We start from the raw sequence: 12688 nt of genomic DNA, 5'->3' as shown, positions 1-12688 counted from the left end.
TGAATCAATAACACAGATTTATGAAAAATAAACATTTTAATAAAAACATTTTAGAGATATCTTGTCCCAAACCACAAAGAATGCAATCCCCATACCTTATCAGTCTGCATTTGATCATTAAAGTAAACAAGAAATGATGCAACGTATCCATCAAAAAGGTTTGGCTGGTGTCAAAAAACTATTAACAATAAAGTTTGTAAACACGATTAAGATTTTAAATACATATTTTGGATGTCATTCTGAACTTTTTTGGCCAATTACCAAAACTAATTCTTAATGTCTATATTATGTATCTGTATTTATTGCAACGTCACCTTAAATTCATATTTTATGTTTTAAAAACATCGCTTCATTTCACTAAGCAAAAGATGAAGTTGGTGAACATGAGGAATCACGAGGAGGACTGCTGGACTAAAGAATTGTTACTCCACTTTGCAAGAACAATTCACTCAATGTTACAGTCTGTCCTCCTGGTGTAGGTCCAGTTTATGATCAGTCAACAACAAACAAGCCCACTATTGAGAAGGATGTCCAATGTTCTTTCCAATGTTCACAGTTGTTACAGAAGTCTGAGAAAGTTTACAAAATCAATGAGAAAAGGGCTCCAGTTACTGATAAGCCAACATGATGCAGAAGAAATCATCCACTACTTTACAGATACAGATCACAGCTGTATCCATGTCTTTGTCCCTTCATCTCCTATATTCCGTTATGTTAGTGACACATTTATTCACCGTTCCATGTTCACTTAGATCTGCTTGGTCAAGTTTTTTGTGCTAGTCTTGGAAGAAGTTGATAAGGAGCTATGGCTGTGTCACATATAGATGGACCAGTAGACCACATTGAAGATGATGTAGGATGCAGGGAAGACAATCCGTGAGTATTTGTCAATGGCGTGCGTATCAATCCACATAGAGTTGTAAGCGCTGGAGCCCACATGCCCCGTCACCTGGTCATTCTCCATGGCCAGCTGCACCAGCATTTGCTCCCGCTTCACTCCGTTCTCCTCTGGCAGGCCATAGTGTCCCGTGGTGTTGGCGTCTACCTCACTGTAGCTGGATGACAGGATGCCAGGATGAGCCAGTCCACACGTACAGGGCAACTAAAGTCACACACACACATAACACAACTGCAGAGCACCATTTGGCAACAGGACAGGACTCTACCTCACATTAGTGGTGACTATTCTACATGTCACCTACATATTGTGAGGAAAATTTAGGTAATTGTTGCAGTTAGCACAATTCTATCCATGGATTTCAGAGTAAAAAACATTGGATCAGTTTTTGTAGCAATTAACAATCCGAGACAAAAATATCTTTTGACAGGGCAAAGACCCTCAAAACAAGAAGGTGTTATGTGACTGAAACCTATGAAGAGGAAGGAACTTGCTTTCCATGTATATCTGAGATATGTGATGCAAACACAGGCAAAGGGGAGGGTTAATTGAGGGTTATACACTGGAGGTTAAGTGACCAGACCTTTATCAGCATTAGAACCTAGGGACATAAAAACAAAGTTTGATATTGAAATTGGTCCGAGGGTCAAGTTTTGCCCCTAGCTGTTATTTGGCCTAACCAGTTAATTTTTGCCTTACCTTAGATTATTTTTGCTTTTGCATGTAAACAAATGGGAGCAATACCCATTTTTCATCCTTTCCATCATATAGTAAAAAGTTATGAATCTGATCTTTAAAGAACACCTTCTTAATTTGCAGCCAAGTTAGAGAAACAAAACATTTCTTGGATTTCTTTCCAAATTTTTGTTTGGCACTCACACGCTCACGCAGCTTTCTCTCTCTGCGTTCCTGTAGGGTGGACAGGTAATTCACAGCTGCATACTCAATCACAGACAGGAAAACGAAGACAAAACTAATCCACAGGTAGATGTCCACAGCTTTAATGTAGGACACTCTGGGCATGGAGGCGTTGACCCCGGTGATGATGGTGGACATGGTCAGCACTGTGGTGATTCCTGCACACATAATAATACACTACCTGAAGTACAAGTGCCAGTGAAGCTCATACACAGAGAATAGTGTTTATTCGATTGTCTCACCAAGAGGCACCCTGGCGGGGACGGCCCGACGGTCGATCCAGAAAGACACCCAGGACAGCATGACCATGAGCGTGGCAGGGAAGTAGGTCTGCAGCAGGAAGAAGAAGATGTGGCGTCGCAGAGTAAAGTTGATGTACAGACGGTTGTACCAGCCTGGACACAGTAAGGTCAGTACTTTTCTGAATCTTCTTTATGGAGTAATATGTTGTGGCAGTGGAACATGTTTTCTTTATGTATATGTGCTCAGACCTGTGCTGCTGTAGAAGGCCAGTTTGGTAGTGGTGTGGAACTCCTGGATTAGGAACTGGGACAGAGAGATCTTCTCGTCTGTGTTCAGAGAGCGGTTCCCTTCTTTCCAGTACAACATTAGATCATCATCAGTGTATGCATCTGCACACAAACATTTGAGCTTTGCCAAGACAAAGTAAATCTATTGTTTTAAACAAGGTCCTTTAAAATAGTGTAAACAAATACATTCTAAATTCCACAATGGAAACAATTGGAGTAAAACATAATGCAATTTTAATTGAGAATTGAATTAGCCGCAGAATATCACAAAATATGAAAAATCTAGATTTTGCCAAATGGTAATAACTCAGATATATAAAAGCATTTGCAAATATAATTTATCATTTTTATTTCATATTAAATTATTATGTAATAACACTAAAATATGCTGATGAAGATGGGACAAATAGCAGTAAAACTCACATTTAACTGCATTTATGTTACATCCTTTACCACAAATTATACCTTTTGTGAAGCTCAAGTACAACTTAGCATCCACCCTTTATAATAATAAACAATTACATTTCTACTCAGGAAAGAAAAAAATAGTTGCTTATTTTTTGTTATTTACAGTTATTTTGTCTCCAGTCGCATCCATTCCAAAATTTTAAACATTCTGATGACACAGTATTTTAAAGGGTCTATAGTGTATGTGTCTGTGCATGAACATATGGGGGTATACGCACAACTCTCGATCTCCAGGGAGCAGGTCTGCGTGTCCAGGGGAAAACGGCTTAGGTCCATGCTGCACATAGCGGTCACTGTCACCCTGTGGGACAACTGGAGGTTACTGCTTGTGTGTCTTAACAAACTAAAAGTTCAGTGAAACATGGTAACACAGCTAAAGGTTTTGTAATGCTCAAGAACTAACATAAAATAAAATACCAACTGTAACATAATTCCAAAGGTTTTATGAATAATAGTTCTGACAGATTGTTTCAAGGCCAGTCTGTTGTCTCAGAGCAGGTCCACCTGAGGCACTGTGTGAGGGCTATAGCGCAGATTTAGTTTGCAGCAGAGATGATAAATGAAAATACATAATCCCACTCACAGGATCAGCCCAGCCGTCTGTGGGAGCCTGCAGCCCCCCCTCTAACTCCCACCCACCTCCAGTGGAGTGTCACTGTCCAATCTGCCCCCTCTCCCGCCCCCCAGATTAACCCAGCCATGTGATCAGCGCCTTATCTACTAGTTACTATCCAACTCTGCAGTCCCATATGCAGAACATGTCCATGTCTGATGGAGTGAGCATGTGGTGCTGAAGTGTATGTGTCATAATGAAGATTAGACTGGAGCTTTTATCCTGATTATTAGCCACCTGCTTTCACTCATATGTCTCTATCTTGTCATCAATATCTGTATTAAAATGGAACAGTAGGCTGAGGCCGATACCATGTGATGTGCCCGGTGCCAATTGGGCGACTGTGCTGTGAGTGGAGCGCTGGGCTTTGAGCCAGCTGTCCCTCTGAATGTGGATTACACTACAGACCCTGATGTCTCTCCAAAATTAAAAAGGTCGAGCTGCGTAGCATTTGCACTGGTAATTGGCAAGCCGTTATCCTGAATACACATCTTGTAGAGCAACAGCTGGTGTCTTTAGGGCCAACACACCACTAACACCCTAACATGCCCCAGTGAGCCCTCCACCTCTACTTATTGTTCCTGGTGAGAACTAAAAGATGTACAGTTGCATAAGAATAAAGAATGCACAGTAGCCATTAAAATATAAGGATTTTGTGATATTCACAATATTTTTAACCCATTTTGATCCTCATCTCCCTAATTGATGGTGTTCATAATTACTCTAGAAACCATGTGCAGTGCACCCTATTATGGTATCTAAATTTTGACAGCTTACTGCCAACTTTAATCTATATAGACCTCACACATTTCAGTCTGTCTTATTAGCTTTGTAGAATCTCAGCATACTGTAAAGTAATATTGGCTCTATATATTGGTGGCTCTACAAAGATTACAGAATATTCTTATCTGCAAGTATGGACAGAAATGACCCACTCTCTTGTGTTGCTTGTGCTAAAGGAAAGGCTGACTGACCGGAGGCTGTAGAGGACTTTGCCATCAGGATAGACCCGCAGCATCACGTTGTCTGTGGTAGTGTCATGGGTGAAGGACTTTTTGGAGTGGACAAAGAACATATCAGGGACCCAGATCTTCTTGACCAGCCGCCCATCAAATGTCATACTCTGGTTATGGTTGCTATGAAACGACAGGCGCTCATCCTTCCAGTAGTGCCGCAGGTATAGTGTCATAGTGAAGTCCTTCAGAAGACAAGATCATGTTAGACATACTGTCAAAGACATAGTCCTCTCAAACCATTCCTCTATTCATTTAAACATAGAGGTGTAGTCCAAAACTGACAAGAAGGAGTAAATCCACAGTAAGCAGTAGAATTCTCATTTTGTGTCTTTATGAAAATTGAATTGAAGAATGTTTGGCAGCTCATTTCACTAAAATGTACGTTTAACACTTTAGATGAGGTTTACTTCCTGGTTCGACAGGGGCAGCAGATGTGACATACAGTAAGTAGAGATCATTAATTAGCATCCATACTGGGTCAAAGTTTACCTCATTTACACACTAGTTGGTACTAGTTGATGGTACTATATTCTCACTTGACTTTCGTGGATGCCAGGTTTAGGGTTAGGGGGTTAAGGTTAAAGTTAGTGTTACTGTTATCATTCTACATGTGTCATCGAATTATTTTAGGACTGCCACTACTTCCTGTATTTTTCTACTTTTTCAAAACATTTTTCACACAGTATTTACCACACAGGTATTATCCCACCAAGTCATAAATACAAAAACTTTAATGACTGCCTTATGCACTTTAAACAACTGTATCTAAGATAGGAGACTAAATGACTCCACAGAAAATTACTTGTACCAAAACTGTATTCAGGTAACTGACATCCACCCTAATAATTTACCATGTCAACTTCAGATATGGCGTCGAGACTTTCTACCTGGACATCCACTCCTACCGGAACTGCAGGGCCTGAAACAAAAGCAGTATTATGTAATGAAAGAATGAAAGCAGAGGGGAGACAGATGTGGCCCAGGTGCTTCCCAAACCCACAGATTAACCAGCTCAAGGTCATGACCCCTTTTTCCCAAACCTTTTTGTTTTAACTGTAACTTGAGCTCATTTTGATCCAAATCCTATAAAAGCTGTCTCGTACAGATTGCCTAAAAAAGCCACAAAGCAGAGTGATAATCCTGGATGATATCATGGAGTTAATGTCCGAAAACAAATCTTCAAATGTGAAGTAATTATGAGTATTGTTCAATTGTCAATTTGTGATTTTGTTTATGGCAGAGTAGTTATCAATTCCATCCTAAGGTGTACTGAAATGTTTGGTGTATGGAATGGATGATATATGTGGTGATCTTTCACCTCCAAAGCCTGGTCTCATAGTGAAATCATGGTCATTGATCCTCAGCAGATGCTCTGATTTGGTCCCCCATGCTTTCGTCATGTCTGGATTACGCTTGTTGATTGGGCTGGAATGGACAACAATAAATTTAATACTAGCCACTAATAAACAGAAAAATAATAAAATGTAAGAAAATGTCCTCTTTCTGCATCCCCGAATCTGACTCATCTTAAATGTCAACACTACATTTATAATTTCTTAAAGAAGACATATTATGCTTAGTACTTAAATATAACAAACACAGATCATGATTTTGTTCATTATAAACAGCAATAATGATCTGTAATATCTTAAGGCAAGTTTATGGTCTAGTCAGCTGAGAGCTGACGTCCTGACATAGACCTGAACCATATGAACTTTTACTGCCATAATTTTAATTTACCTTTTATTTAAATAATGTTAGAATAATATTTATTGGTATTTTAGTGCTTTTATTTTGGTAGTCAGGTGGGAACTGTTATTTTGTTTGGGTCCGCTGGACCATTGATAGAGACGCACGCCTGGTTTACAAGCAGAACTGTGGCATGTCAGCTATCCAAGCCAATTAAAGTAAAAAGTTAATAAAGGTGTATTTTAAGGTTATCAATGGCCAAGGTTGCATATTCAAATTCAAGATTGTACAAGCCACAATAAAGATTAATCAAGTATCAGTAAAGCATCTCTTTATTGACTGCACGAGGAGGTGGTGTGATATGAACTTCTGCAGACATCACAGTGGTATTTTACTGTAGCAAACAGCAGATTTTTATTAATGTGTTTTTATTGTTGAAAAGTTGATTTTAAACCCTACATATGTAACAATTTTTTTGCTTTAAGTTTCCAGAGTTTTAAAAAGTTCAAAGGGCCACATTTTGTGGATCACATTTTGTAAAATGAACTTTTATAAGCTTTGAACCATATTACCCAAGGTTGTATTTTAATTAATGTATGTGCGTTTGGGCAATTCTTTATTGTTGTGTAGGGGTTCAGTTAGGGCTGGATGATTTGAGATTTTTTTTCCTCAAATTGATCAATCTCAATTTTCAATTCAATTTTAATCAATGTTTTCAAAAACAAAATACAAATCTCTTAGTATTGATTTCATAAACAGAAACAAGACATACTTTTAATCTATGCCATTTAACACAAAGAATAATCAAATTTCCTCCTCCAAAGTATGAACTCTGCACCAAATCAAATGCTTTTACTTATACAAGATTGGCTGTGGATCTCTTGATTCAAAAACCTCAAGTCATTGACAATTAGACATGACTAAATCTCAATATTTTCAGTTAATTGCCCAGCCCTATCTTCAGTGTTCAGAAAAAAACAGTTTTCACCATCTCTACCCACTGCTCAGTGCTGATTATTAAAAAATCCAGACTCTAGGGTATTAATTCTGGAGAACTCCTGACCTGAGAATACCTGAGCCTTCACAAACAGTTACTACTCTGCTGTCAGTGTGTTTGTGGATCACAGGACAATAATCTTATGAATTTCCTAATTCTGAAGGATAAGAATGGATTATATTGGGCTTAGTCAAATACACGGAAGAAGCCTGCCGCACGCTGCACACAATAGTCTGATTAAAATGTTGACTGTGGCACTAAATCCAGTCTAATCTGAAGAAGACTATGACTCTAATTGGACCAAAAACTTTGTTCCTACCTGCCAACCTTCCCACTGGAGTCCTCTGATGATGCCATCTCTCTCTTTGCCCTGAAACAAATACCAAATTACACAATTCAGTTATGTAAAGTCCAAATCCTCTGGGTTAATTTAGACCATAGATCCTTAAGAATATGGCCATGTAATAGTCCCGTCATGATAAATACGATATCAAGTTACCGTTCAATATATGTTTGATGAAACAATCATGTTTTGGGGTCAATATTTATCATGGTACTTTTTCTTTGTACTAGTGGGAATTTTTTTTAATTTTTTTTTAATTTTTCTGTTCTATGATAAGATTTGAGCTGTAGAGGGTTGAATAAATAACTTGTGTGACTCATTATACATACAAACTAAGCTACTACTACTTTCATCCTGCTATTTATTCATTGAAATTTGTGTTTTTAACCATATTATACATTTTGAACATTTTTTTGGGGATACTCCTGTTTAAGCACTATTGTGTCAGTGGCATAAATTATTTTCAATATTATCGTTATTATCATCTATAGTTTCTTCAACAATATATTGAATTTCAAAATCTGATATCGTGACAGGTCTCCCATGTACAGAATTGAAACTTTTCATATTGTGTACACAGTGAGACAATTATAGAGAACAAGCACTGTTTGCTTTATTCTTTGTCTGTTCATGTCCTGGAACCAAAAGGTAAAACTTACAGTTTTGCACAATGATTGTCACATTTTCACTTTAGATGGCTGTCATGTCATAAGCATCCACAAAGGGAGATAGTCTTTTCTATGGATATAATACCATTATGCAACATCAGAGTAGGAGGCTAATCAACAACGGTAACTTCTTGTTCGATAGTCAACTAAGCCTGTCACAACAAATACTACATTGACTTATCGTTCAATATATAAATGCTGGAACAATTCTTTTGGACTATTGGGGAACCTTGTGTTCATTTTGTAGTACCATAAGATTTGAGCATTAGGGGTCATTGCATTTTATTTAATTTTTTTTTTTATTATATTGTAAATTTATTGAAAGTTTATTGGGGGGATTCTCTTGACTTTAGGCAGTGTTTACCAACCAGAGGTACACATACTTGGAATGATTTCATATTTTAGAAGGTGAAATTGAATTGTATTTGAATTTTTTAAAATGTACATTTTTAAGAATGTTTTAGGACATGAATATCATTCAAATAAGGCGATATAATAGTAACAGCTGACAATATACCACCATAGAAAACTGATTTATCTATTGCCAAGTGTTTAGGGGGTACATGATACAAAAAGAGATGAGAACCACTGCTTTACAGTTAATTTAAAGTAAGAAATTTATTCTCAGCATTAGACCCATATTCAACCAGTGCTGCTGAGGCAACCTGTCTGAGCAATGAGCTACTACTCTACAGCACTCAGGGACCCATCTCCATGATCTTTAGCAAGGGTGACCCAGGAATCAAACCTGGAACCTTTTTGCTGTGAAGCATGAGTGCTAGCCACAGTGTGTCAGATAGCCACTGTCAGTGTATTTTAATATAAGCAGTGCACTGTAATATTATTGTTTATTGAGATATTTTTAAGTAGCAATTTATCGCCTTTTCAAAATATGTTATCGTGATAAGCCTAACAGCAGAGTACTGTCTACTCACATCTGCATCAGGACCAATAGCTATGGGCTTGATAACACAGAGGTCAAAGGTGAGGACCACTCAGAGCCTGCAACTCCAGTGGACCTTTAGACAACCTAGGATATTAGAAGACTCAAATTGCTCCAAGGTTTCTATTAGATATCAAATGATATATATTTTTTTATGGTAAGTGCATTTCTACCAATTGTTTAGAATCTAAAGAAACCAATGGCTGATAATTTCTGCCAATATCTTTGGGATGATATGCAAGTCTGACCCCCAAATTATATTACTACAAACTCAAACTCATACACAACCCTGTTTTACTACAAAGTGGATGAGGGCTGTGTAGTCACATTTTGTGCAGTGTCCTCTTTGCACTAAACTGTTCAAATAAACAAAATCAAATTGCTATATAAATAAATAGATAGCTGAGAGAGAACTGTTTGAACTTTAAACTGCAGCCTTTTTTAAAATAGTAATGGACATCAGCATTTGATATTCTTCAAAATCAAGACCCTTGAGAAGTTGATCAGAGCCATTTGTGAATTAGAGGGGACAGACTTTACCTGACCAGCCAGAACCACACACTTAACAGAAGGTAAATGGTAAATGGTCACATTTTTATATAGCGCTTTTCCACCTTCAAGGCACGCGAAGCGCTTTACAACAGGGAACCATTCACACACACATTCATACACCAGTGTACGCAGACACTGAGGACAAGGTGGGTTAAGTGTCTTGCCCAAGGACACAACGACAGCATTCATCTGTGTGAGCTAGAATCGCACCACCAACCTATGGATCAGTGGATCTGACCACTCAACCAATGATGTTTTTATGTTGAGAGCAGGAGGTAATGCCGCTCTCAACATAAAAGAGAGGTAGAAGGGACTGGTTGGCCAGGCAAGTAGGGACAAGTATCCAGGTGCTGCACTTGCTGTGATTTGGATGTGACTTATGCTGATTGTGACAGTAACAAGGGGCACTCAGTCTGGGGCTGTTTGCCATTTTTTCTGTATTAATTTTACCATCATAATTACACACAGCTTTACTGTATTATCCCACAGTGAAGTTTTACAGTACACAAATTCCTCATTATTTTAACGATACCTTTGCATAATAGACATGTGAACAATAAAAGTACAACAAATGAACACTGGCTGTCGTAAACAGCTCTGAGTGAGTTGTCAGATGGCCTAAGCTTCTCAAATTTCATTTTGTCGACAGATGCCTAACATACAGACAAATACTACAGGATTAAACCATTTCCAGTATATTCCACCTTTGTGCTTTCCCCAAATGCTTTTAATTGCTCTTCTTCTCTTTTCTAGGATCAACTCTCAACACAACAATAGCAATAATTCAGAAAGCACATTACCACAGTCAGATTAAATTATATAATCAGAATAAGTGATTTTCAAACAGGCACGTCACCTTTTTACTGCAGCTCAGATGATCCACCAGTGCATTGTTGGCAAAGGACAACACTATGTATAGACCATAGACTAAGGCATAGGCCCCAGATCCAGTTAATTCACAAAATTAAATTGATTTGGTGCATTATGAAGTCGCAGAGAACAAAGTTGTGACTCTGATAATTATTATTGCGATAATAATTGTCTATTTATGTATTTTGACAACTGACTTTTTTTTTGAGAATTTAATTAAAATTAGACAATGTCTCTTAGCTGATGCTCACCTTGTTGCAATACATTCACACAACTGTTTCAATCAACTTTTTGTGCACATAAACTTGAGTTTATGCAACAGGCATGACCATTCCTTGACCAGGCATTCATTCCTTGTTTGCTAACACAACTAAAGAGATTGTCAACTCATATCCTCCCATAATGAGCTGAGGCTATTTTACAGGCACTTACAGTCTACACATCCTAAAATGTTACATTGCGCCTGCTATTCTTCTGCTTCTTATAGCCTAGAATATGCATAATAATATTTGCTTTATGTTAGAGCTCTCACCTGACATGTCTGTAGGGCAGCAGCGGGGCCCCTGCGCGCTTTTGGCCGCTGACCCCCAGTCCCATCAGGAGCAGGATAAGTACGAGCACATCCGTGTGCATGGCCGTTCAGAGCTCTACACACCTGCCAACGCTCTCACTGGGGCCACTCAGTCCGGGCCCGCGTCCCGCTCTGCTCTTGCGGACATAGCCAAAGTGTGCACGGACTGCGGCTTTAATCTGTGCGAGGGTCCTACATAAATCCTGCGCGTCAGCGCGCATTCATCCTGACGCACGGAGGGCGGAACTAGTGTGTGTACTCTCATTACTCTGATCGGGTCCACTTCAAAAACCAGGACGGTACAAAGTTTCTGTTATGAGATTTTGAGCAGCGTATCTCGCTGTTCCGGGCTACCTTTGGCCATATAACCCAACGCTAACGTGAAACAAAGTATCGATGAATGCAACCACTGAGCCTTTAGGCCTATCCATCTTTAATATGATTTTATTTTTGGCCTCAAAATAGGCTATTTCCACTTTTGGAAATAACTATGTTTTCATCTTGATGCGCATTCGCAACACCCAATGATAGCACCAAAGTGCTACAAAGTGCCTCAGCCTCAAACAAAGATCTCATCCAAAGAGCACCCCTCTATAAGCCCATAGGACATCCCCAGCCCCTGCCTCAGGAGTGGCTGTGGAGCGTGTGTAGCATTACCTCCAAGCACAAAGCGGCCGGGTAAATTGCTGTCTACCCAGTGAAGGCCTAATTTCGACCGCAAAAAAATTCAAGAGAGTCAGGATGCAGACCTCCAGACAGAGGACCCTGCCTAACAGATCCATGACCCTTCCCCGTGGACCTCTACCGGAATGCACCCCCATCGCTCATTCACAATTTGTGCTTGTGCGCCACCTACTGTACAGTCTTTGCTACCACAGAGTGAGGTTTTAACGCGAGTAAACTCAGGATAGATGTGGAGATCAGCGTCACGTGACCATATGATCTGGATTTAGATTATACATTGTCATGTCATTTGTCTTTTGTTCGCTTTATGAACATTTTTCGACAGCCAACTTTTAAATCAGAGGACATGTTTTTTGCTTCAGAATGACTAGAAAAAAGGTGCTGTAACCCATTTGGTCTGTATTTGAATTCGGCGAGAATTTTGGAGGAAACAGGAGAAACTGAAACTTTTTTCATGTACACCTGACAATCCCTTGAAGCACATTGGATGAAAATCAACTAGTCAAATTCTCTCAGTCTGTGATCACTTTTTGCTGCAAAACGTTAGTTTGCAAATCCAATCAAAAAGTGTACATCACATTTGCATTGGGCACTGTAACACGTAGGTCTAGATATTATGATATTTTATATCTTATAGTGTGTTTGTTTTTTAATCTCTTTAATACTATGATATTTTAGGCTGTATCCAGTGTCATACAGAACTGGCATTGGCAGCTATGGTTCTTGCTAACAGTACAGTTTTGAGGATTTTTTTGAGTGTTTTTTTTACTCAAAACTGTGCAACTTCGCTGTTATTGAGCTGATAATGGCTATTCTTAAGTTTCTTAATTACATCGACAAATTAAAAACTTTGTCAACTAAAATGGATCTTCCCTCTATTTAACAGTTTGGGAGCATAAGTGGAAAAACTGGACAGACTCTATACAAA

The 12688-nt window shown here is 38.8% G+C and overlaps 1 protein-coding gene across 1 annotated transcript; it reads right to left on the bottom strand.

Annotated features, from left to right (window-relative positions):
• Window positions 1-403: 403 nt before the first annotated feature.
• Window positions 404-11266, bottom strand: LOC117392839 (gamma-aminobutyric acid receptor subunit rho-1-like). Its single transcript, XM_033990996.2, has 10 exons — window positions 11038-11266; window positions 7449-7499; window positions 5762-5868; window positions 5295-5362; window positions 4402-4625; window positions 3033-3115; window positions 2308-2448; window positions 2059-2211; window positions 1778-1974; window positions 404-1102 (listed from the first exon to the last, which is right to left on the bottom strand). Exons 1-10 carry the CDS (start codon window positions 11136-11138, stop codon window positions 815-817), a joined length of 1413 nt encoding a protein of 470 aa, XP_033846887.1. The 5' UTR covers window positions 11139-11266; the 3' UTR covers window positions 404-814.
• Between the last annotated feature and the right edge of the window lie 1422 nt (window positions 11267-12688).

Source organism: Periophthalmus magnuspinnatus, chromosome 24, assembly GCF_009829125.3.
Source record: "Periophthalmus magnuspinnatus isolate fPerMag1 chromosome 24, fPerMag1.2.pri, whole genome shotgun sequence".
In the NCBI taxonomy this organism is placed as follows: domain Eukaryota; kingdom Metazoa; phylum Chordata; class Actinopteri; order Gobiiformes; family Gobiidae; genus Periophthalmus; species Periophthalmus magnuspinnatus.
Note: the sequence above shows the minus strand (reverse complement) of the source record. Positions and strands in the feature narration are given on the sequence as shown.